This window comes from Erithacus rubecula (genome assembly GCF_903797595.1).
Source record: "Erithacus rubecula genome assembly, chromosome: 4".
Classification (NCBI taxonomy): Eukaryota; Metazoa; Chordata; class Aves; order Passeriformes; family Muscicapidae; genus Erithacus; species Erithacus rubecula.
Genome location: NC_136686.1, coordinates 54,903,727 through 54,930,861, shown reverse-complemented (window position 1 = coordinate 54,930,861; position 27,135 = coordinate 54,903,727). Strand labels below are relative to the sequence as shown.

The window sequence follows — 27,135 nt, the reverse complement described above, 5'->3', positions numbered from 1 at the left end:
GGAGAAAGCCTTTAAAGACACCTCACCATCTTAAAAATGCCCAGTCTTATTCTAAGGTGTCAGATTTAGCATGCAGTTGATAGAAGACTAATTTTTGGTTTGTACTGTATTTTAGGTTAGGATGCCCTGGTGCTGCCTCTTCTACACAGAAAAACACACTTCTCCCACAGCAGGTTTCATAAATATAAGTAATGCAAATATAAGTAAATATAAGTAATTGCAGATGCCATTTTTTCTCACTTCTGTGAACTTCTGTTTTTCTGGAAAATGCAGACATGTTGTTTTCTTCTTGTGTACATGTTTTCAGATATGTTAGCAGCTGTTCTCTGTTCATTGAAGACTACAGAAATTACTTCATTTATTGGAGTTACCATAGTTTACCTGGGTTTAACTCAAACTGTCCTTTCTGCTGATTGGTAGGAGCTACAGGTGGCGTATGGGTTAGCACTCATATGGTTGGAATTTCAAGGAATGAAAATCAATAGGTGTTGATCAACATTGTTGCTCATGTTGATCTTTGGCCAAACATTTAATTTGTAAACTTTGTAAGTACAACTGAAATGAGGTGTTTGTTGTTTCTCAGGTCACTGAGCTAGCAGGCTACACTGCCCGTGTCTACAACATGTTTTCAGTCTTTGACGAGGTGAAGAGGGGCATCTACAAAAGAACTGCTGTTATTCAAGGGTCTGCAAACAACAGAAGTGAAGATAAAGCAGAGTTACACAGTGATGGGCCCTTAGAAATCAAAGGTAATTAATTCATATTTGTATGAATTTCCCAGGGGTGCTGGGGGAGGCATGGAGCTGTGGGACAGGAGGTGAACAGAAAGGTTTTTTTTTTCTGTAAGTAATCAGCCTCTCAGCCTTAATGCCCCAGAGACCATGTTGCCTTTCATTTTAACCCCCTGCTACCTTATGACTGTCCTTATGGTGTGCTTTTCTGATACACATGGCTCAAATGTTTTCTGTTAAAACTTTCAGTGAAAAGGCATTTTAACTATACTATTATATGTGATGGTGATGTTAGTATTCTTACAGTGCCTGTTTTGCTCAGACCATTCATTTTCATCAGAAAGTGAAGACTAACATTTTCAACTTCAACCATCACATTATTTTGTTTGAGGTAGGAGGAAAAAAGTTTGGTTCATAGTTTTTCCCCAAAATACTGTGTTTCCCATGATTTAAGATTAACCTGTGCTCATTTTTTCATAATTTCGTGGGAATCGTAAATTGAAAATGTCATCTTTAACCTTCACCTCCCAAATAATCTGATCAATATACACTTTTTCCCTCCTGATCCCATCCTGTGTCTTTCTGGTGTCACTGTCTTTCTGTCTCCACCCTCACTGGAGCTCTTTCTGTGTGTATCCCTTTCTTACTCTGCTCTGTTATGTGCCACCTCTTTCTGCCTGTTGCATTCAGCTTCTCTCTGAGGTACTCAAAGGCAGCTTTTGCAATGTTTTTTTCCTCATTTTCCCATCATACCATTTCTGCTGCTGCATTCTGTGGTGTTGAAAAGCCTCATTCTCTTCCTTTAGCTTTTGAAAAGTTAAGCCTCAGTAGAGTTATAGGCCCCAGAGGGCTCTTTGTGAAATAACTGTTGCAGAGATTTCAACAGTGCTGCCCTTCAGCTCATATTTCTCAAAGATCCCCTGACAAGGTTCATCATAATAAAGGGTGATGGATAGGTATGGAAATAGCTGATGTCTTAATCTTGTAGATCTTGGTAATACTTGGCTGATGTTAAAAGAAATGGCATTTTATAACTGTTGCATTTTGTCATGTACATGAGAAAAGGTTAGTAGTTCCTGGACCAATGAAGTAATTTGGGTTGGTTTTTTTTTAGATAACTGTGTTTAAAACAAAACCAAATACAGTTCAGATGTGCAAGTGTTCTCTTCATGGTCCCTTTAGGTCTACTATATCTAAACCCTACTCCTCTTTTCTCTGCAACCTTTTCCCAAGATTTCATTCCACTACAGTCACTTTCTGTCCAGTCTGAATTCCTCCTAAGCCATGGTGACTAGCATTTGCTCTTGTGCAGTTGTAACTCTCAGAGGCAGCTAGCCAAGACCAAGCATTGTGCACAGGGATTTAAGAAGAATTTAGGCCAGATGAATCTAGGCCACAGGCTCCACATTTTTTATGACAAGTGCTATTGTAATACTGGTTTTGCTCCTTGCTTTTGGTCATGATACTTAGAAATCCCTGAAGAGTGGATTGTGTGTGGGTAAAAGTACACGTGCTCACATGCCTGTATGTGTTTGCATTGTTAGAGAAGAAAAAATCTTGATATTCAGCTTCCCCAATGGCTCTTTGAACACATAATAATTATTTCCTTTTGAATCATCCAGCATAAGTCTTTGTAACTAAGCAATGTCAGTTTTGTGCCTTGCATGAGTGTGAAAATATGAAAATGATAATAATATTTTGCAGATTATAATGCTGCCTTATAGCATATTTAATAATTTAGGATTTTTAAAATTAAACAGAATTTTATACATCTTGTACAAATACTGTCAAATTGTATGCCTGATTACACATAAATATTCTTTAGAAGCATGCTAAAGTTGCAATTAAATGCTGCAAAGTCAGGATTAGGAAATGAGAATTAGGTTTACTTAATTCTTACTAGTTGACTATGTTTTATCATAGACTTATTTTAACTACAATGTCTCCAGTGTAGCAAAATAATTTCTTTTTTACAGAAAACCACTTTTTCCCCCCATAATCTCATGCTGTTTTAAGTAAAATTTACTTTATGACTGAAGAACACTTGAATTGATTCATGGCATAAAAATTTCTGCCCAGGTTGTTATAGTTTGGCAAAGTTGAATGCAATTGAACAAAGAGCCTCTAAATGAAAAATGTTAAACTAAACTTAGTGAAGGAAATGGCACCAGAGCCTTTTAAAATTAACTAACTAACGTGATCTTTGTTACATTTTTCTTTGTTTATTAGTGTAAGTTATAAATAAACAGCTTTCTAATACAAAGAGAAATGTCTTTCCCTTTCATCTTGTCTATAAAGTTAATTTTTTATAATTTTTCAGGCTGGTTAGGTTCTGATAGACAAGACCATTAACAGGTGACTGAGAAGTTAGTTTCATCCTTTTCTGTTTCCAGGACAGTTAATATCAAAGTCCTTGTATTACAGAGTATCCAGACATCCAATAGAGATTGTATATTTAATTTGCCAGAAATCCAAATGCCAAGTGTATCTACCTGACTGAAATGTTATATGAGTTTCTGCAAATACTTACAAGACATGTTTACAGTGTCTGTGGCATCAAAAAGAGATGGAAGCAAGCCATTAAATTTTTTCTGCTTTGCTTTCGTTGCTGGAGGAGACTGAAAGGTGCTCATATGTTCAGAGCTGGTAGTGATTCCTAATTAAATCCTGAGAAAAAGTTTAACTGATTTGCCTGTGGCTAAGGCTGTCCATGAGCTTTTTTACTGCTTGATATTAAACAGCTGTTTAAAACAGGATACAGAAAATACAAATAGAATTTGAATGAACACATCTTTATATTTATATTTATATTTATGATGTATACTGTGCATTGTGTTTAGGATCAAATTTAGGTTTCCTTGCACATTCTTGGCTACTGTTGGCAATGTCCTTTGGACTAGCTAAGATTTATTATCCAGATTTTCCACTAGGGGAACCTGGAGCACATACAAGAGCTGTTTCAAACACCAGTCCTTACTTGAAAATATACTCATTTGTGCCTAAGGCTGTCACAAGTGATTGCTTCATGGAGGGCTTCACAAACTCTAATTTTTTGGTTTTTTTTTTCTTTCTAGGGAAAGTAATTGATGTTGATCAAGGAATTATTTGTGAAAATGTTCCTATAATTACTCCGAATGGCGATGTGGTGGTTTCCAGACTAAACTTCAAAGTAAGATGATATGCAAGAATCTTCTGATTGTTGCCATCACATTAACATAAACAGCACAGAATTCATATACCTTATGTTAAGTACTTGGAGGAGCATATGGATAAAAGGGGAAGTCCAGAAAGGTAGGCATAGTAGCTCAATAGAGGCAGACATATGTAGTTTGTCCTGCTCAGAGAAGGAAAAAGGAGGATTTCTGTTGCTGTTGCCAGGTGAAAAACTGACCTGAGATTTTCAAAGGTGTCTATGGGAGCATGCATCCATCTTTAGTTAATTTCAATCAAATTGGGATGCTTTACTCACAAAGGCTCTTTTAAATGTCTGAGGCCACAGCAACAGTGAAAAAATCAAGCCCATAGTTTTTCTCAATCACCACAAAGAGCAGTGCTGACTAATAGCTGTGATGGTATAGTTCACAACTCCAGTTGGGGAGCATTTACTCAGTATAACCTTGTATTATTTTTGAAAACCTATTCCAGACACCTCTTGGTACCTGCTCACAATTTTAATGAGTGACCTTTACTAATTTACTCCCATATGTATCCTGATCTGATGTTCCAGTTCGGATCTTGTTCTTTTTAAAAAGAGTTGAAGTTATCAGAAATAAATTTGACAATGCTGGCAGATCTTTTAATTTAGCTGAAGCAGGATGATCCTTTTCCTCTGAATTAGCATCTAGGAGGAAAGGGTCTTAGCTATGGCAAAACTTGCAACAACTTCAGTGTAGGAATTTCAGAATTGTGAAATTACAATCTTATGATGAAGCAGATAATTGTATTTATTCATTTATCTCAAGAGACAGAAACAAAGAAAATATAGAAGTCAGTATATTTCTGTAAAACATAGATAATGACATTGTGATTAAACATAAATATGCACTCATATATACACAGGATAATAGCCAAATGAGTTAAAAAAATCCCTTGGTATCACAGCCGAGTTAACATAGGTAATTAAATGGGAAATGGCAATGTGAAATAAATTTTCCAAATCTCTTGATTGGCCTCCCATGCCTGCAGTTATCACAGATAGGCACAATACTGCTTTAAACACTGTTAACACCCTTGGACCTAATCTGCATTAGAACAATTGATTCTGACTGTCATGTATTGACACTGTAATATTATCATATTACATATTGCATTACCTGACTATATTACTGTAAATATTACTACTATTTACTACTGTAAAACTGATTATATAGATGCTCATATATAATAATGTCACTGTTTCCAGAATAGTTGCATGAATGCATGCAGCTTATCACTGAAATTGGTTGATAATTTAATATAAATGCTTATGTAACCCCTTTTAGGGGTCTTAGATTCTCTTGTGCCACAAACACTGTGTATTAACATCTTTGCATTTTCATCCCCTTTGCAGGTCGAAGAGGGCATGAATCTTTTAATCACTGGACCCAATGGCTGTGGAAAGAGTTCACTCTTCAGGATTTTAAGTGGTTTGTGGCCTGTGTATGGAGGAGTTCTCTACAAACCCCCTCCACAACACATGTTTTATATACCACAAAGGTATGTGTCTTGCTGAAGGTGATGCCTCTTATCTGGTTAAATGAATTTTGACCCTTCTTCTCATATTTCTAATCTGTGATGTGTACATCCAAGGTGAAAGGTGCTAAGCACAACCTCAGGTGTGTGAAGTGTGTTTATAAAAAAAGATCGTTTCTCATTAGTGATGTGACATCATTAGTCATTGGATAGGACTCACATACACTTGTGTGAGAGCCTGTGTTCCTCAGATGGCTGAAGTCCTGGATAATTGGGATCATGGGAATGGGGAGTCTGAAAGAAATTTGAAATAGACCTGGTACATCTCAAATCTGATTTCTTTTAAAACTAAGGATTGAAACAAGTGAGAGTGTTTGATTCTTAAGTGTCAAAGTAACCAAAACTTTCACACTTTCACACTGCAAGACCACAATCCAATCCAACAGTAACTGCAGATTAACTTTGTAATAATTTGTGCTCATTTCACTAATGGAAGCTTGGTGTGTTGTGCTTTCTTTGTGTTCTGACATACCGTTGGACTCTCAGTACATGCACTTATGCAATTGGTTCCAGAGTATCTCCTTAGAGACCTCTAACTATGTTGTTTTGCAAAAGCAAAGTCAAACACTGAATCTTTGCTTCCTGTTAGTTCATTTCTTCCCATGGGCAAGAGAACTATTCATGATAACAGTTTGTAGCCTTGTTTAAAAAGTACCAGATATTAAGATGAATGGAATCTACTGAACTGATCAGCAGATTTTCCGTGCTGCAGGTGAAGGTAGCAAAGAACACTGCTCTATGATTTTTTAAAATACATGTATAATTTATTGCTAGCCATTGTCATTTTTCTGATTCACTCAAGACTTTTATTCAGGAGTTTGGAGCAAAATGCTTTATTAAATGTTTTTCAAAACATTTCAGAATACCCATTGTGTGGAACATTCTTAAAACTGGTTTACTCAGAATAAAAGCTAATCTGAATTTTTTCCTTGGAGAAAATCTTGAGTTTCAGCCACTTCCTTCCTCTGTCTGATCCTAGCCCGTACTCAGATCAACATTTGTGGCTGGCTTGCTTGCAGCCCTTTCCCTTTACTTACATTCCCTTTATTCTGTAAAAGCAAACAGACTGACCTTGCATTCAGGCAGATTTGCCAAGGTGCTGGTTGAGGAGATTGCATCACATCTACTGAGTTTTCATTTCCATAAATATGGTTCTTTGTTAACTGCTTCCCCTAACTTTGCAGGGCTGAAGAGTTTGTCCAGCAAACCTCTTCTATGAAACATTTTGAAATATTTTAGTCAGAATTCACCCAATGTCTTTGGAGCCCTCTGTGACCAAAGCCATGTAGGGATTGGCATATACAGTCCATTCTAGTAGGATCCCCAACAGGAAGTGTCCTGCAATGTCCTTGCAGCATCCAAGGGACACTGCCTTTGCTCAGCTCTGTGGCTCTTCCTGAGCCCTGTGCTTCACCTCCCAAGGGACAGAGCAGTGCCTGGGTAAATGGGGCAACAGTGAGTGACAGAGAGGGCTCTTCTGTAAAGGTGCTACACCTTGACTGTGGCTGAAGATTCTGAGGTCTGCTCTGGAGGACAATTCGGCTGTGTCAGAGTGTGTTTTGTACACTCAGAAATGTGGCCTGTCACTCATAAATGTCTCCTAGTTGGATGAGGACTGAGTAGGGATTTCTGGGTGAATGTGACTGAAGGGGTTGCTAAAATGACAAGTTTGTTTGGCTGTCCTTCAGGATCACAAATTGCTTTTTTGCCAATGTATTCTTTGGGCATACAGAGTCTGATGAATATTTGAGATACTAAGAATTACTTGAAGAGTATCCAGTTTTACATTGAAGTTTGTACATTCAGGACAAGATTTGCAACAGACTTGCTGGAGTTTTAGGGCTTTTGTGTGAATTGCCTTATATGGTCCAGGCTTTTCTTTTTTTTTTTTTTTTTTTTTTCTGTAATCTATTAGTGAGTATTTTAACAGGTCTTTTATTTGTGGCCCAAATAAATCACAAATTCATTTGGGTTTTTTGTATGTCCCTGGCTCTAGTATAAATTTCGAATTTTTGTACTGATTTTTAAACTGTCCAGAAATCACCAAATTAAAAAAGTTTGTTTTGTAAGGTCCTGCTGGTGCAACCATTTTGCTTATTAACCCTTGAAAATTGCTGCTTTATCAAGATTACCTTCTGTTTGTTTATTTTTGTTTGGTATAATTCTATGAATTCTAGATTGAAGAACAGAATGCCCTGCCTATATTTCATCATGTTTGTATTTCATCATAACTTTAGGGAAAATTGTTCCTGTCAATCTGGAAAGTGTTCTGGGAGATATTTCAGACTGACAGGATCTGGGAGGTGGTAGGATAGATCAACCTGTCATCAGCCTACCTCACTGTGAAACTGGGTACAGCAGAAAGCTCTTGAATTGGTGGATGTCTGTCAGAGCAGCAAGTTAGGATGGCATCCCTGTATTTATACATTACATCTCTGGTCTAAAACACAGCAGATGGCTTTCTATTAGTGGACACAGTTACCATTGAAGCATCTGCATTCCTGTGGCTGAGTTTAATTCTGCATCAGCCCATTTTGAGTCAAGTGTGGGAAACCTCATCTGCACATATGAATGGTGGAGAATACAGTGACTACTGAGTAACAGAATGCTCCACAGTAAAAAGGAGCTCACTGAAAAGATTTATTTTTAATTTCTGTTTTTTAATGTTCCAGCATAGTATTCCAGAATTGTGTGGGAAATCGTATCTTTTTCAAGTTCAAAAGCTACATACAAAACTATGATTTATTAAAATATGAATTAGCTCCAAATTACATACTCCAAATTTCATCCACATTGCAGGCATTTTGTAGGTAGCATTACTTAGTGGTTTGTAGGCTTTAAAATAGAGCCTTAAGAATTCCCGTGTTTTTAGATTTCTTAGCATAATTTTTATTTTTTAGTCCTTAGCTGTGAATCATTGTGAGGGCAACCAACAAAGTTGTCAGATCTCATTGGAGACTCAGTAACTGGCTGAGTGTATGTTCTTACCCCTTCTTCTACTTCTCTCTGTCTCTCTTTTGCAAAGTAAAATTCACTTTTCTTAACCACCTCTTTGCATTCTTCTTTGAATCAACTGGTCAAGAATGTAATATGAATGAAAAAATAAACACTTGTGGCACTCCAGTTGGTAAGGAATCATGGTTCAAATCAAAATCCAGAAATATCATTTTAAGTAGTAAATAATTAACAAAAGTGTGTGGTGAGTAACATGAGTATTGGTGCTGAAGATATACCACACACAAAATCACAGAATCGCTAGGTTGGAAGAGACCTTCAAGATCATCAAGTCCAACCCATGCCATAACCCCTCAACTAAACCAGTGCCACATCCAGTCTGTTTTTTAAACACATCTAGGGATGGTGGATGACTCCACCAGCTCCCAGGTAATTCCAGTACTTTATCACTCTTTCTGTAAAGAGCTTTTTCATAATATCCGACCTATATTTCCCTTGGCACAACTTGGGACTGTGTCCTCTCATTCTGTCAGCTGTTGCTTGGAGAAGGAGACCAACCCCCCCTGACTACAGCCACCTTTCAGGGAGTTGTAGAGAGTGACACCAGATGTTCATGAAGCACTTCAGGAATTAGCCTTTCACAGCCTATCTGAAAGTAGCCTATTTCTCCAGACTGTGCCCTGTTTCTACTCTGTTGGTCTTTGGAGGCGACTCCATGGAATAAGAGAGCTCTGGCATGCAATTGCATTTAGTCCAGCTTTTCTTGCTCTCCATCTAAAAGTCTTAGTTTTTTAAGATGTAAGGAAACAGATTCTGCACATGTTGGCTCTCATTTCATTAGTTTGATATAAATGCCAGCAGAATTGCACACCTACATATGTGCAGGTTACCTTGACAACAGCACAGGAGTATTCCTCAATATCTCTGCACTGTAAGTTGCAGTAAAGCTCTAATTACCACTGGGTTATTGATATAAATTGTTAATAATTTTCTGCCTGCTGTGTCATATTGTCTTATTTGCATGGAGGAATGTCTTGCAGTCTCTGTTAGTTCCATAACCTTTGGTCGTGACTCTCAAGTCTTCCTAGCACAGCACATATCTAAAATGTCCATCAGCATTTTCTCTTTCTTGAGGCCTGGTTTCCATAGAGCCTGGAGTAATACATTCTACTTTTTTCTCCTTATCCATTGTCACTGTTCTTTCTCTCCACCTTGCTTTTACTGTAATTTGGGTATTTTTGTGAGAGGTGTTTCTCCAGTAGCATGCATAGTTTCTTATTCTGTGTTCTATTCTAGCAGAAGACCTACCCACTTTCTCAGCAGTCACAGCAATGGCCCAGTTCTGTATTCTCTCTCTTGCTATTGCTTATTCAATTAGATCTCTAACATTTTTTTCTTTCCACACCAGGCTTATCAAATGCTAAAAGGGACGTAACCAAAGATAAACTAGTATCAAATGTTGTTTGTTTTTTGTCATTTAAAATTTATATACCTATATCTTGCTGCCTTCTTACAAAGGCTAGGACAGTATGGAATAGAACAGTTTAAAGGTTTATCTGGCCCTCCAAAGCTCTTTTTTTTTTCATATATCTGCTCTATTTCTGGTATTTCATTTGGGGTTCATTTACAAGTCTTTTCCTGTCTGTGTTCTAAAAATATCTTTGGATACAAAACAAAATTACATCAGCCACAGAAATATTTTTCCTCTCTTTGGCTCTACTGAGTAATCCAAAGGTCTGATGTGATTTGCCTCTGGTACTCCAAGGATGTTCATCATGTGGATGAATGAAGCAAGAATGTTTCAGTTCTAAGTGATATAAATAATAAAGTGATAAAATAAATTTTACATTATAAGCACATGAAAGATTATAGTGCAACTCAAATGTTGTTTTAAGCATGAAATAGTTAGTAGTGACCACTCTCATCCTGAAACAGTTCTTAATTAGTAAACAATTTAATCTTGCAAAATTGCTGTGTTTCACTCTCAGATACCCTATATGACATATGGAAATTTGTTCAAATGGAGAATGTATCTGTATGACTCTTCTGTATCAGACTACTTTCTTGTTAGTGTGTGGTCTGCTGGAGAAGTATCCTGGATGAAGTGCTGTGCAAATACCCCAGTATGAGTTCTGTTGCTTCATCTCATTTAGACTGGCTCAGATGTCTCTGTCCTGTGTTGTATTTTGCACATCCTAATTGGTTGTCAGCTAATATTGCTCTGTCTTTAACAATGATCTTTTTAGTTGAGTCAGTTGGAGTTAAGCTGTACTCTGCCCATGCCAACACTGCACCAGTGATTGGCACTGCATTTTGCTGAGAGTGCATCACCACACTGACTTGTTCCTTCAATACTTTGCCATCAGTTCATGTCATGCTGTACCTGCTCCCTGGCACACTGGATCTGTCTGTTGGATTTGCTGTTATCAAGTTCACCATGCTCCTATTCAATATGTTTATTTCCAAAGTTCACCACTTATGTGGCAGATGAGAAAAAGGTCTTTGGTAGATAAGCATTAACAAAAAGCATAGCACAACACACTTTATACTGTGTGCAATAGTTTGCATATTATTTTGATATAGATATGCCTTGAAGATTACCTGCTATTTGTATCTTATTTTTCCTCTTTTGAGATTAATCAGTTCCAGACAGCTAACATCAGTTCTCCTGTTTGTTAGAAGCTGTGGCCTGGTGTCTGAGAGGGCTGTCAGGCTCTCCCCTTGGCCAGGGCACAGCTTCTTCATTTCATCTTCTTGGCATTCCTGTAGAAATGCTTGCACTTATCCTTCCCGATTGATGAAAGTTCCATCTTGCCTCATCTAGAACAGAAAAGTTCTTGCCTTGCTGCCCTGTAGGCTAGCTTTGCCTGCCAGGAGCTCTGTGAAACCTTTCCATTTCCACTGGAAGCTCACTCAGAGCTGTAAAGTTTCAATGTTTATTATTAGATCCATGTGCTGACTGTTCACAGTTAATGGCAGTACTTCTTGGTAGGATGCTGTGTACAAAATTCACCAACACTGATAGTCAGAGGTGGGAAATGGTTTGTGGATTAGCTCCTACTCCCCCTCAAACCATGGCAGGTGTCTTCTCACAGGACTCAGCTGATTAAAGCACAGTTTGCAGGTATTTGCTGTTATTAAGGAAAATGTTGCATAAATTCCAGATTGAAGTATATAGTCAACTTTGTGCATTGGGGTTTACCTTCAATTTAAGAAGCATTTGCATAAATCCAACATTTAAGGTCTACTGCTAAACTGTTTGTGAAGGACTTCAGCAATATCTGGGGTTTGGATCCCTAGTGCTTCAGAGTGGTGCGTGTCTGGAGCAAGCTATGGCTATGGGAGATACCAAGAGGACCAAATGTGGGTGAGGAATTGAGAGGTGTTGATACATACTCAATTTTTACTCCAGTCATCTATATATGTGCATGACTGTTTATGAAACTTCATTTAAAGCTAGGAAAAATAAGCTTTGAACTTTTATAAAGTACATAGTCAGGTTAAGCTTGACAAACATTTTATAATTACAAAGCCATTAATAGATTGTAAGAACTGAATACATGGCTGGTGCTTACAGGATCTGTCCTGCAAAACAACGACAATCTATTTAATCTGTGTTAGGTTCATTTTGCTTATGCAAGCAGCTCAGAGCATTATAGCATGCCTTGGGTTAAAAGGGGGCTTTAAGACCATCCAGATCCAACTCCCTGCCATGAGCAGAGACACCTTCCAGACTGGATTGCACAAAGACCTGTCCAGCCTGGCCTTGAATATTTAGAGGAATAGGGTATCCACAACTTCTTTTGCCTTTAAAATTTAGTTTTGATAGCAGTACCAGGGGAACAAATTCACCTAGAGGTTAACTGAGAACTCTGTGTAGCCTAGCAGTGTACAAAGTTGCATGTTAGGGAGTAATCTGGTGCTTGCGTTTACATGACCTAGTTTCTGCACTAAGCTCCCATTACTCCGTCCAGCTTGAGCAGTTACGTCCAGCTTAATGCACCTGCCCTGCAACTGTGCAACAAAGGATCTTTGACAGATGAACAGAATGGCAACTGTTTGCTATTTCACTAATATTTTACCTAGGAGCATCATAAAACACGCTTCAAATGCCTTATGTGTATCAAGTAATGAAAACCAATTTGGTTACATAACAATGGGAAGCACTGGGAAGCATCAACTACATAATCAGCCTGACATAAAAAGCTTGCTATGAAATGACTAAAAGGACGCTGGCTTTTGTAAGGGAAGGACAGCTGAAAACTCTAATAACAACTGGTATCAACTTCCCTGGGAATAAGTCCTTTCTCCTCCTTCCTACTATAGTTTTTAATCAGAAACTCCATTACAGTGTCTTAGCTTTTTAAAATCCAGGTGATAGACATAGCCAACACCTCCTTGAGGGGAAGATAGTAGTTATTTCCATGCCCTTTAGGCTTTGCCATTTGCCTAAGCCAGTGTCCTGGACTCCAAAATTCCAGAACTGTGTCCCATTTCCAAGGTCATTCAGCCTTCTCCCAACTTCTCCATGGTCTGCTCACTCTCACACATTTCTTAGGTTCTAGTTCTGTATTTGACTGCCTGCAGGCTAAACCTGTTGCCCAAGACCATGTTCTGTTGGCTTTTGAATAACTCCAAGGATGGAGATTCCCTAGCCTCTCTGGGAAACTTGCTTCAGTGCTTGATCACCCTCACAGTAAAAAATTGTTTCCAGATGCTCATATGGCATCTCTTGTTTCAGTTTGTGCCCATTAGCTATGATCCTGTCACTTGACACCAGCAAGAAGAGCCCAGCTCTGTCCTCTTTGCACCCTCCCTTCAGGTATTTATATATGTTGATAAGGTTCCCTTGAGACTTTTCCAGGCTAAACACTCCCAGGTCTCTTTCCTCATAGGAGAGCTGCTCCAGTCCCTTTACCAGTTCTGTGGTATTGAATCCCATGCCAGGAGCCCAGCACTGTGCAGCATCAGACAGACCTCTAGTCACAGCACAGCATATGCTATGCTTGGACCCATCTGTGCTAAGGTTCCTTGGCACTATGGTCTTGAGCACTCTGGTAGGATTTTCTTAGGAGTAAACAATGCCATTTGTCACTTTACTGTCAGACCAAAGGATGTTACCATGAGAACATGCTGCTTCACTTCAAGATAAAGACAAGGACAGGCTGGCACTGCAATTGCTGGTGCCAAGTGGGAGCTGCTTGCAGGCTCCTCTGTGAAGATTAGCTGACAAAGTTTATCCTGCACCCAGGAGATAAGTGCAGTGCAGCACAGGTCTGAAGGCCAAACTGTATGTGCAGCACAGCCCAACACAGTGCAGCAAAGTGTAGCACAGGCCTGTGGTCACTCAAGGCAGCTGTTCACAGATCACCAACTCCATAAAGCACAGCAGTCTTGCAGCTGGGGTCACTGCAGCTGCTTTGCCTGTGTCCTAGGACCAGTTCACTAGAGGACACCATTGACTACAAAGAGGGCCAGGGGTAATCAGCTCAGACTTATGTAACTTCTAGGTGAGCTGAGTCTCTTCTGCTGACAATGCAGAGTAGTTCCCACAACACTGGGTTTACACTTCATTGTTCTTTAGAAATAAATTATGTCATAATCACATGGGAGATTGTGGCAGGTGGGATTTTTTCTTCAATTCGTCATGTGTGCACCTACCTAGCTTTGATGGGAGTGTGGCTTTCCCAAGAGGGAAGACTTCCAGGCTTGGTTATTTGCCTAACATCTTGTATTAATTATACCCTCTCAATCCCAGTTTCTGCTTATTACTGCAGCTCCCTTGAAGAGCCATGTCACATACCAATAATGCTTATAAAATATCTATAATAATGTTCCATGTATCCATATATATGGTGTGTCTCTATTCTGTCTGTCATGTTCTGTCCAGTGTAATGCAGTGTTACACACCAGATAAGAGAAGGAAGTCAGTGCAGTGTGTGGCTTCTCACTTGTTGGCAGGTGTTTCACTGCAGACACACTACTGCTCTATAAATACTTGTGTATTCATATCACAGTGCATGGAAAAGGTTAAGCCAGGGACAGCTAAGTACTGTAGAAATCCAGAGCAAAATCAGCCTTTGTTCTAAAGACTTTGCTGTTTGTACTTCCTCTTCTCTGTGAAATAAGGTGTCACTTCTCATCTACAAAACTGTGAGTAATTTGGGATCATTCTAGAAGAGGGAAACTACCTGGCTCATTGTGTTACACTTCTGTGATAAAACTCAGAACCATCTCTTAGGCTGGAGTATGCCTGGTGAGACTGACAGGCTAGAATCTTGTCCAGAACAGCTCATTGTTCTTTCTTCACCTCCTTGATCTTTATGATCATCCATCCTTTTGTCAGCAGTACTGCCAGAGGTAGTTTAAGAAAAGGAGAGTATTTTATTTGATTGATTCGTTGCAGGTAGTATAGTTATTTCAGAATGCATTAGCTGCTGAAGTTCTGTAGAAATTGTTTGGGCTTTGATTTTAATTAAATGTGCATTTTTCTGTGTTTTCTCTGCCTATCACAAGATACAAACAGACTGAACTGCATAATTGTGTGAATTGCTCACCTAAAACATTTTTTTGCCATCTGACCAGTTCTAGTAATATTCTGTCTATGATCTTGGTAATAGTGAAAAATCATGAGCTGAGATGAAACCTGAGTATGAATAGCACTTTAAAGGCTTCTTTTACCTTTCAGGTTATTATTTGCTCCTAGATTATTTTCTTGTAGAAATGTGCACAGCTTTTTTGCAAAAAAACAAAACAAAACAAAACAACCACAGAGTGATTAATGTGATTTTTTTCAGCCTTTGATACAAGATTCTGATTATATGCTTTGAGAATTCAGCCTTTCATACTGTGCATTTAATTTCCTGTTAACTATATTCCTTGGCATTATGGTCTTTAGTGCTCTGGTAGGATTTTCCACTAGGTAACTGATCTATCTGAAATATTTAGAAGACGTTTGTGGGCAGTTCTGTATGAGTGGAGAGCAAAGTTCAGTGTAGGATAGTTTAAAGACAGATCAATTATTTATTTATTTAGAACAGTTACTGAAACTTTAGCTGGCCCTAAAATCCCTTGAACTGGACACAGTGTGATAAAGAAACAGTCTGTTATGTTTTTTTAAATTTTGATAAATATTATTTATTGTTTAACTATTGATGATAGCACCTTCTGTTTGAGAGCAGTGCATACAACACTACTGGAAAAGAGCTTAATTCACATTCATTCAAGACATTTATTTTCTCAAATTTGTAGTAGTGGTGCCATCTTTGTTTTTTCCTGTTTATTTTATTAATGTTAATAATAGACAGAATTATTATAAAAGAATTATTAAAAATTCAGTTACTTTAATTAGTGAAGGCTGTTTTTTCTTGTTGATCACTGATGATCAAGATTTGCTGTTGGTGAAAACTGTAGTTTTTACTATTGATTTAAATCAGGAGCATTGCAATAGCTGGAGTTTTGCTGAGGTGATTCCAGACAAAGTATAGCAGCTCATAAAATTATGATCTTGGCAAGCAAGGTGATACAAAATTCAAATATGGGGGGATCCCCTACATGATCAGGCAGAGATTTCGAGTTTTTTATCTATGTAGTAGGTAAAGGGAGCCACCTAGAGTTAACCTATAGGAATCTCTATGTATAAATGTATGTCTTATCTTCTGCCACTTACTGCAGCTTAGGTGCCAAACTGAGAGCTAAATGTTAAACCCATTTATCTCTCCTGAGGACAGCCACCTAAATAAGATCAGAACCCCTTTTAAATGTTTGTACAATCCTACTGAAGAGTTAGGATAGTTACTGGCTTTTATCTTAGAGAGCACTAGGGAAAAAAAGACTGGTACTAAAGTCTCCCTCCTTCCAGTTGAGGACTCTGTCTGGTATAGTATATAATTATGCTCTTTCCAGTAACTCTCTTTGGACACATAGTTTCTGCCTCTTAACAGTAGTTTCCTTGTAAGCTTATTTTCTTATTTGATTCTTATTTTCTGCTAGTTAGTAATTGATGGGGTTTGTTACTCCACTGCCAGCTGGGCTTTTCTGAAATTTTTACTAACTAGGTGGGGAAAGGCATGCTTGGTAGTGCTGGTGTGTTTAGCTGGGAGACCAGAGGAAAAATCCAGCTGTGTCAGGAAACAGTGCTGGTGACTCAGGAAACAGCATGGCACCAAGTGTCCTGGCACAGGGCGTTTGAGCATTGCTTTCCCTGTTTTGCCATTGGTTAAATCTCAGAGCTGCTAGTCATTACAGGATCATACTTCACAAGAGTAAGGTATTAAACTCCAGACAAATTATATGATAGGTAACTCTGTCCTCCTTGCCCTTACCTGCAGCTTCACCTAAATTACACAGTCTGACCCGCTGATTTAAACCTTTCTGAGCCCTGGTGGAGTTGCTCTTCTGTCCCAGAGGTGGCAGCAGTCTGGAGCAAGTGAAGTGATTTCTACACATGGAAGAAGTCAAGCCCTTTGGGGCTTTAGATGGAGAGCATTGTGGATATGTAATAGCTCATTACTTCATGAAGTTACTTAATGTTTAGAGTTGAGATTTTGCAATATCACAATTAATGCAAGTGGTTCACTGCACTTGGTGATGCTGCAGCCCAGAGCAGTACTATTGCCACAATAAGCAATGAGGAGCAAGCAGTGCTTGTATTTGACTTGTGGTTCTGGTTTTGCTCCATCTGGGTGCTTGGCACAACACAGAGATGGCAAAATATTTGCAAAGAGTTCGCATCCCCTGCCCTTCCCATCCTCACCCAGCTGGTGGTGAAAGTAGTTTAACCACGGACAGGCACAGACAATTCACCGTGGATGTTTGCAGCACTAAAACCAATGCAGATGATGCCAGTTTGCATGTAAATTTTAGTTTATATGGCAGCTTTAGTTCTGTAATTCTTCATTTGTTGCACTGTGAGTTCCTTCACATTACTCTGTGGTGTATTTTAGGGACTTAAAGTAACAATGGATAGGTCCACCCTTCTGCAGATACCTCCAAGGTATCTCCAGATACCTCTGCTGAGGTATTAACACATCTCTGCCAGGCAAAGCCTCTGCAAGGCTGAGACCTTCCCACCATGCAGGTCCAGAGCTTTTTAGGGAAGAAAACTGATAGCTTTTTAATACACTGTGAAGTTGTTGGAAACAGTTCTTGGTGGCAAGAGCAAGCTGCCTGGAAGCCTCCTCGTTGCTGGCCCAGTTTTGACTGCTCCTCTCTATCATCATCCCCTGGCACTACAGCTTTAATAAGACTAGTATTGTTTTAGCAGATGAACCCAGAGGGAGTTGTGGAACACTTGGCACAGAAAGCGGGACAGAGTCTGGAGCCTGACTGTTGTTTGGCTGTGACTTTCCTTCCAAACTCAAAATCCCACAGACTGTGGTGTTTCCAGTTTCTTAGAGCTATCAGCAGTGTGAGACAGGATGAATACTTGTCCTTCACAAGAAATCCTTAGACCAGCAAAGGAAATGGTCAAGTAGATGTGTTTTAGGCTGCCTTTGCTATCTTAACCTGATTGGTCTGATAACTTTTAAAGAGCTGTGAAACTATTCTTTCAGTTTTCTTTGTTTTGAGACTAGGAGGATTTTGGGGTCCTGGGCTGTACCAGAGGCTGGGCACAGCTCATGACATTGTGGCAATTTGCCATAGCCATTCCCCAACCATGACTGGGAACTCTGGCTTCATATTTGAGACAGCTTGTTTTAGTAAGACATATGGTATTAACTGGTCAGGAATGGTGACTAAGAAGCTGCTTCACATACAGCACAGCCTTGTATTTGGCAAAGGGAGGCTGGTGCTGGGAAGCTGAAGGTGACCAGCCCCTTTAATGTGTGCTACTTTGCAATTCAGAGGTGGTGCACTGGCTTCCAGAGTCAGCCAAGTTATGCACAGTCTGAATTGTGCACTCCAGAATAGTAGAGAAAGAAGGTTTTCAGTGCAAAGAAGGTTTTTGGTGCTCTCTTGTCTGACTAGTGTATCTCCTGCTGCACCATAGAATTCTTTACCAGTTTGAGTTACAATGTTTTTAATGTGTGTGTTTAAATCAGTTTCTAAACCTCTTGAGTAGCAAACCTTGAACACAGCTCTGCTCTGCTGATTCCAAGTGAAAGCATTCAAAATGGGCTGTGAAGTGGATATTTATTCTGCCTGTCATTGTATTTCCGTGCTAGCACTACCCTTGTTGTTACCATGTAATCAACTGTTATGGAAACAATTAGATAAGGTAAGTTTATAAAAATATCGACCCACAATGCACCCACTGGATAAATAAATACAGTTTTAGCAACATTGTGTTTAAAGCCTTATACTCTGTTCATAGAGCATGAGCAAGATGTGCTCACTTGAAGCCATCTTCAGATTACCAGTTCCCCTGTATTGTTTCTCAGGCCCTACATGTCCATTGGAACACTACGAGATCAAGTTATCTATCCAGACTCAGTGGAAGACATGCATGAGAAAGGCTACCAAGATCAAGATCTGGAATCTATTCTGCATATGGTTCATCTATACCACATAGTTCAAAGAGAAGGAGGTAAATTGCATATTTTTGTTTAAAACTTGACAAAATCCATTCCTTGCATGTGTGTCTTAGTGTGACTGAACTTTACTAACCAAACTGGCAGAATTGGATTCAGCCCTTTATGGCTGTGGGAGCTGCACAGACACGTGATTCTTGCTTCTGATGCTGACAGAGGGAGAAGAGCTGAGTGCTCCTTCCCTCCCCAGTAAATCCATGCCCAAGCTGAACATCCTCACTACCTTGTGATGGCCAGTCTTTTCCTGGTATTATGGGAATGTTTACTGTCCTTGATTTTCATAAAAACTGTAACCTGTCTTAAAAAACTGTAATGTCACTGACTACATCAACTTGAAAGTATGTGAATGAAGAGTCAGACCTGCTTTCACCTCCCTAATTTGTGGGATCAGCAGGACTGTGTGCCATGAGAAGGAATGTCTGAGACCACCCACTTGGAATAAGCAAGTTAAAAAGAACCAAGCAACACTGGCTGGCAGTAGAATGTTGCCATCTACTGCTTGCTGTTTAAGTTGCCATGTGTTTGAAGTGTTGTTTCTTCTCAAGAGCTGGGGACACTGTGTATGTATATATTGACACCATAAATGTGAAGATGCAAAAGGCTTCTTTTGTATCTAAGGAACTGGAGCATTTAATGGCTTTTTCCCCCCAAGCACAACAATAATTTTAATCCTTTTGTTCCTATCAGACACCAATCTCTAGTTTCAATTTCCTCCCCATTATTATGCTTTTAAAACAGACATAGGACAGAGTTGATAACATCTAGAGAGAAGCAAAAGGATCTTCAGACCCTTTTAAGGGGTGTGCTGAATGTACCCTGCCTTTCTTTGCCAGCTGTCAGTGCTGGTTTTGATCAGGTACTTTGCCTTGTGTGTCCTTGGTAAGTCACAGGATTGTTCTGACAACACAGAGTAGTGCTTCAGCCACTGGGAATTCCAAGACAATGTCTAAATTCCCATTCCTGGATGGCAGCCTGTTGTTCTGTTAAAGAGGCAGGGCCTGTCTTTTTTTTTTTTTTTAAGTGTGTGTGGATACTTCAGATTCTTTTCTGCACATTTTAGAGTGGAAAGTAGTAATCATTTAAAACAGCAATTGTGCACCTAAAGATTCTTCTCCACCATGGGTTAATGCTTCTTTGTTAAAAAAGTAATAATGACTGTTGAAATAGAAAATAAGAATCTACCATCATTCTGATTCATGTTATTATTCAAATCTGATCCTATACCACAAGAAAAAGTAGGCTGAGCTAGGTTCAGCGACCAGAACAATTGCAGAGAAGACCTCTCCTTCCTACACTGACATTACAACTATTCCTGTTGGTATTCCTGAGTCACTCACTTCAGTAAGTGAGGTGCCCAGATTGCAGAAGAGCAAGCAGGAATGCTGGAATGGGCAGCTGGAAAAGGAGGAACAGTTAAATTTTCAGTGGCAAGAAGTCACTGTGGAGTGTGGGCATTCACTTTGTGCTGATACTTGTGGTTGGACTGCACAGTACATGATCCTTGGTGCCCAAAGCCACCCCCCCAGCAGTCTCTGAATGCACATGGTTGTGGTTTCTGACCCTGCAGCTGGAGCATGGAACTGCTGATGGGGCAGTCACTGTGCCCCTTGTCCAAGATGCCTTGGCTACAGTCACTGAAACCCCAGGTTTGGATCATGCTGCTTTCTGTGCCAAAGAAAGTATTTATTGCTGACCCTGTTCTTGCTCTTCTGCCTGTCTGATTGCACATGCACAACAAACACAGTCTGTTACAAAGTCTGGAGGACACTGTTAATGTTCACTGGTGCTTTATTGAATCTCAGGATAAGGACACACTGTGCAAAAGTTGCACAAACAAATGTTGGGAAAAAATGTGTCTTTAGGTGCTTTGTGATCTAAAGCGACAGAAGTGGGCAAAGCCGGAAAGCAGGGAGAGAGATTTACCACATACCAGGAAGTTCTTAGGACCATAATATACTTACTTGTTCCCTTTTCTTCTTGGGCATTTACAGGAGACAAGTACCAAGGTAGGAGCAGAGAGGAAATCTGTGACATATGATTTGACACATTACATGGATTTCATATGCTTAGATATTTTTAAAGCTGCTCTGACAAAGACTCATGTTCTAAGGTTTTTTGCACGAGCAAGACAGACAAATACTTGCTGAAAGTATACAGTTGACATTTTATGTTTATACATAGATTAATACTTTTTAATTCCCATTTTTATTTTATTATTTTGCTTTAAATAGTTTTATTAAAAATTGAACTTTTTTCTTTCTGAAATAATGAAAAATCTCATATAAACTTCTTGTGCTTTAATTGATCATGAATGTAATGTGTATATTCTGATGCTTTGCAGTTTTGTGTTCTGCTCCTTGTGGGCATTTATGAAAAATGATGAAGTGAGAGGTGCACAACTTTGACTCAAATTATTTGTTCTGGCATGACGTTATTGTTTTTAGCTGAATTACTTCCCCATTGCAACAGTACAAGGATCACCACATTCCAAGTATTACGTCTGATGTTGTTTCTGCTGCTGCCAAAGACAGAAATTCCTCTCTTTTGCTAGCATTAAAGTTTGACCCAGTTAGAAGTAACTAAAATAAATAGCCCAATTTGGCATTTAGCTTTCTTGTTACCCTCATGAAACATTTTTCAGTTGGTATCAACAGAATACATCAAATCCACCAAAACAACAATCCCCCTCCCCAGCACCACTGTTTGGATGTTCCTGAGTCCAAGCCCTTGAAGAACACAGTGCAGTGGCTGTTGGCAGTAGACCCCTTGCTGCTGGGGGCAGAGCTCCCTTCCACAGAGGCCCACACTCATGTTTTTCTCACCCCCTGGATATTAGACAAATGCTGTTTTGTCACTTACCTTTTTATTATCTGTAAGAGACCCTCATCAATATCTGCAAATTTGTTAGCTCTACCAGAACCATAATTTCATACAATTAAAGTTGTATTCAGCATAGGTGGTGAAAAGGCATGTCCAGAAATGGGGGCTAAAAGCATGGAGATATGCAGTGCATATACTGCAAATCTGTGCATATTTGGCAAGTGTCAGGGGAGATGCAGCCCTGGGCTGCCAGCAGCCTGTGGCACCAGAGGAGCCACGGGGCCATGGAGCTGCCTCCACGCATGACTGGGCCTGTCCTCTTGGGGCTGATGACATTACTGAGCAAGTTCAACCTGTTTATGGTTTCTCAGCACCCCAGATTATAATTGTTCCTCATTATTTTGAGCATTTGTCATATCTTTGGGTGTTGTCCAGGGAGCCTTTGTGCTAGGCCACATATAAACAGACGGACAAACCCATTTCCTCTCTCTGAGATTATTTCATCTGATCACTTTAGCCCTGGATTTGGTTTTGTTACTGGTACCAGCAGGAACTCTGGAGAGCTCTGCCAGCTTTTCCAGTGCCTCTGAAATCCAGAGACACAAATCCCTGCAGTGTCATGCTGAGTTGGGGCTCATGCAATCCAGGGTCTCTTTGTTCTTTGCTCAGCTCTGGGTTGTTCTTTGTATATTCATTCTGCACAGCACTGGGCTCTCTTTCCAAAAGCTGTGAAAGAGGCTTCCATGCCCAGAAACAGGTGGACAGTCTGGCTGTGGTCTGCTGTGCTAGCCTTTCTTCTGTCCTTCAGCCCTTCTGATAAGGTGCATTGGAATGTAGATCTGAAAAAGGAACTTTTAAGCTTATCTCTCCATGGCAGCTGAATGCTCAGTCTTTCATGAAAATGCAAGGATTCACAAGGATGAAGGATACAGAGGGCTGTGGATCTGAGCTTGCATTTTCCTTCAGAAAATGGAGATTAAAGGAATTATAAAAGAAGTTGTGCAAGAAAATGAAATGCTGCTATCCTGAAGCTATTGCTAGTTTTTGCTGGCAGCTGTATGTATTTCTGCTGCACTGCTCTTTGTGTTACTGTCTGCAAAAGCCATAGCAAGAAGGTGGGCAAGGAATTTGGGCTCTGAAAGCCAGGATTGTGTTTGCACTTCCAGAGAGATTTGTGCTGCATTTATGGGCAAAGCATTTCATTTCTTCATTTCTGAAATGGTTGTAGTTATGGGTGACCTAAGGCACTGACTTGGCTGATATTTCCAGAACACTTAAGAACCTTCACTGACCTGTGCCATGTCAGCAGGAAGAAACAGGAGACACGTAGGTGCACTATTGTTCACAGACAGGGGGGAGTCAGTTTAGTGTGATTTACAATGCCTAAGTGTTCAGATGAAATTATTTAGACATTAGAGAAGAGTTTTTTAAAGGGACAATATAAAATTGCACACTTCCTTTTTTGTGTTTGAGGCATTCCAAGTGAAAAATAGGAGAGTTCAGTGAGGGTGCTAGGCAGGAAGAGACAAGATGCACATCATATTCAGTTAGAATGTAAATTGAAGTAACCACAGAGATGACCATTGTATCCTGCTAAAAGCAGGTTAAATCTTACATCTTTAGACTAAATAATAGAACTATTTTACTGACAAGAGGATGCTTCTTTTTGAACTTCAATCCCTTTTTTTCTTTTAATAAGCCTTTATAAACTAGCTGATCAGTAAGAAACTGTTTGAACACAGGCACTGCTTCCCCAGGCACATGTGCACACATGCACACCCACCCACACCCTAGATCAGATCCAGGTCCTGAAGCTCATCTATTCTCAGCTTAAAAATAACAGAACATAAGCAGCAGCTTGAATGTTGCCTTCAGAAGCACAGTTGTTTCTATGGCTTTTGTGAAGAACAGTTCATCCATTCTAGAACCCTTTGTCAAAAGAGGGTGCTCCAGGTGTTTTACAGTGCTTTTTGGAAGCTCAAGGTAGAGCAGCTCAAGGTGGAACAGCTTTTTGGAAGCTCAAAGTGTTGGTGGAATAGCAGTCCAGCTCTCTGTGAGATCCCAGCACTGGGACTGCTCAGCAATAGCAGCCTGTGTGTATCTGTTCCCTTTACCAGAGTATATCCAAATGGTGATTCAGTTAGTCACTACACATTTCCATCTTTGTTGGGAGCCTGCTCATAGAAAGCACTGTAATGTGTTCCTGGGAGGGTACCCACTGGCATCCTTAAACAAGAATGGAAGGAAAATAGGGGAAAACTATAGGATCACTAAAAGGTGATGTCTTTCTTGCATATGCCTGGGTTTTAAATCTAACTTCATAAATATTTATTACAAAATCATTACATTTTATTTTCTAATTTGATGTAGAGCAAGATCTTGAAATTTAGTCTGTCATTATTATCTGGTTTTGGTCACACAGCCCCTCATCAGATGTTTGATGTTTTGTTCAGTCCTGCCAAGCCCTGGTATAGCACCAAGCACAGGCAGAGCAGTACCAAGTCTCCTGCACCTTCACAAGCCCCACTGTCTCACATTTGTTCAGGTATCAGAAATTACACAGCCCACCTTCCTTGTTTTATCTTATTTATAGTCTTTTCTGGCAAATACTTATTTTAAATTTGGCAGTGGCAGAAAAGGTGTTTTGGCTGTGTTATTAACTTTTTAGTTACAGTATTTCTGGGACTGATCTGGAAAAATGTTCTCTTCCTCTGAGCCCTGCTTCAGCTGCTTGTCTCATGAGTAGATGATCTGTAGAGAAAAATGTCTTTTCAGATTTTTTGCTACATCCACACTCTTCTTTTAAAAACTTGTCTACTTTGCTACTCTATCCATCTGGATTGTTCAACTGAAAACTTATTTTCAGTAAAGTAATTTGTTGCTTAATTTTTTTCAGTAGGAGGAATTAATCATGCCCAAGTACTCACAGAATACCAGTTTGCTGTAGGATCACAGATAAAGTGCCTATGCTCCTGTTGCATGTACCTGAAAGTGATAAAGAAATAATTCTGTTAGAGACCATGCAGAATATTAAATAGAAATACCCTGTTTGTCCTGGTTTAGGGCAAAGATACATCCCTGTGTCTGCAGTTGCATTTATTTTGGGTTTGCTGGAAGTTTTTTTGGCCTACGGTAGTGAGTGCAGTCTGACACTGGCCTTTATTTTTAACACTTTATTTTTTTTACATTGCTTTTAAATTTCTGCTCATACCTTTCAACAAAAAATAGAGAATGTTCCATGAAACAAATATGACAGAATAAAATCACTAGTTATATACTGGTCAAAGAGTTTCTTTTCAGGGAGATGGTAAGATAAGCTTCTTGACAATATCTATATGACCAAAAAGTCTAAATTCTACCTTCAAAATTGTCACAATATAAGGGACATTTTTCCAGTTGATAGGCATTTAAGTATTTCAGAAGATGTGATTCAGTAGTGTGAGCTGTCTCTTCTGCAGCTGAAATGCTCTTTATGATTTTGGATTGAGAGGTGTCGCAAGTGAAGCTGCATTTCCTTCGTAAACTTACATTGTCCTGACTCATTTTGTTTGCATTTTTTTAAAAAGGTTGGGATGCAATCATGGATTGGAAAGATGTCTTATCAGGAGGAGAAAAACAAAGGATGGGCATGGCCCGGATGTTTTACCACAAGTAAGTGTTATGGTTCTCTTTAAGAAGCATTTGAAAATGAGAAAGAGCTTTGCAGATTTCCTATTGCAGTTTGAGCAGTAGTAGACTATAATCTGCATGCAATATGCTCCACTGTCTAGCATAGGACCTGCATAAATCTTGTTGTTTATTCATACAAGCTCTGCCTTTGGTTTGGATAATGCTTTTTAAGCTTTGCTTTTGGCAACATAGCATTATATTTTTCAGATATTTCTTTTTTTAACATCTCAGGCACAAACATCTTCCCTCCTACAAATGATGCAGAAGTGTGATGGACTGTAGCAAGGAGCTCTGGGAGTTTCAAAGCCAAGCTCTTAACCTGTTGATTTTGAAGACTGCAGGCACACAAAGGCAGCCCAGTCCTTACACAGCAGTGATAAGAAGCTTCGAGTTGGCTTTAGCTACTGCATTACTTGATAAGAGTACAAAATAATGCTAGGTCAGACTAGGACATAGAAGTTAGATCACTGTGTACTGAAATGGGCCAGGAAATAAAGCCCATTTTTCCTGGAAGTTGTCTTATCACCTGAATAATGCATGGAAACTTCATGTTGTTTCTAGCCAGCTTCCAGCTGTAAAAAAGAGACAGCTGTCTGCCAAAAATAGCTCTCTACTTCCTGTTGTTCTTTCAATTAAACCTTGTACATGGAAATACTGTCCAAAACCTAGAAGAGTAATGTTCCTTATCTGCTTTTAAAAGGCCGAAATATGCATTGCTGGATGAATGTACAAGTGCTGTAAGCATTGATGTGGAAGGAAAAATATTCCAAGCTGCAAAAGCTGCTGGGATATCCCTGCTTTCCATAACACACAGACCTTCTCTTTGGTAAGTACATTCAGGGCTTTATCATGGTCCTTGCTTTTAGCTCTCTGACAAGCAGTGGATTGGCCTTTATTCTTTGTACTGGGACAGTTGTTTAGTCAGTATCTACTGCAGTTTCTAAGATAAGTTGTCTACAACAGTAGTGGTGGTAAATTAATTTAGCATGGATTTTTTTCATTCTTTGAAAGATATTTATTCATCCCTCTATTTTTTCATAATGTTTCAGTTATTAATATGCAGATATCTAAGAGGTAATTAATTAGTATATACCACAGCCACAACAGATATCACCAGGTTATTCTGTAGAGGTGACAAGATACGTGAGGTGTCCTGGGGAAGTTTACCAGTGCAGGGAAAAGATGGAAAACATGGCAAGTGGTTCAAGTATACTTTGTTCTTCCATAGGAATACTATGCCTGCTTTTTTAACAGTTGTGTCCTCTATCTGCAGCATTTAGCTTCTTGATTTTTTGGGAGTTTGGTGGGAGAGAAATAAATGGATGGGTTAAGCATTTGGTATCACAAAGGATAATGCAAGAAGTCGTGAATATTAGTCTGGAGATGAGTCTCTTTTCAGTCCCATGCCATAAGCCATTGAGTTTATTAAAACTGTCACATTCCTTGGATGGGATTTATAATCAGTGTTTTATGATGCATTTTACCTTCTATAATTTATAGTGATAAATTCCACAGTCATACCAGCAGCTCTGAGGGAACTCTCTGCTCTTCCTCTGGCACCTCCTGAAAAATGTTTTGTCAGGTCTTGACAAACTCCACATGTACACCTTTGAATATTTTCAGTGCACACACCCTGATACTTACTGAAAGATCTATGACTCCTGCACAGACTTTTATTTTGTCCCCTTGCAAACTGA

The 27,135-nt window shown here is 39.3% G+C and overlaps 1 protein-coding gene across 1 annotated transcript in view; it reads left to right on the top strand.

The window, feature by feature from the left end:
• ABCD2 (ATP binding cassette subfamily D member 2) overlaps positions 1-27,135 on the top strand; it is a 41,855-nt gene that overhangs the window by 9,690 nt on the left and 5,030 nt on the right. Inside the window, exons 4-9 of the mRNA XM_079304589.1 lie at positions 584-749; positions 3,806-3,900; positions 5,281-5,426; positions 18,800-18,945; positions 25,336-25,420; positions 26,139-26,264. Coding sequence (XP_079160715.1) covers positions 584-749; positions 3,806-3,900; positions 5,281-5,426; positions 18,800-18,945; positions 25,336-25,420; positions 26,139-26,264 — 764 coding nt within the window. The remainder of the gene's footprint in view (positions 1-583; positions 750-3,805; positions 3,901-5,280; positions 5,427-18,799; positions 18,946-25,335; positions 25,421-26,138; positions 26,265-27,135) is intronic.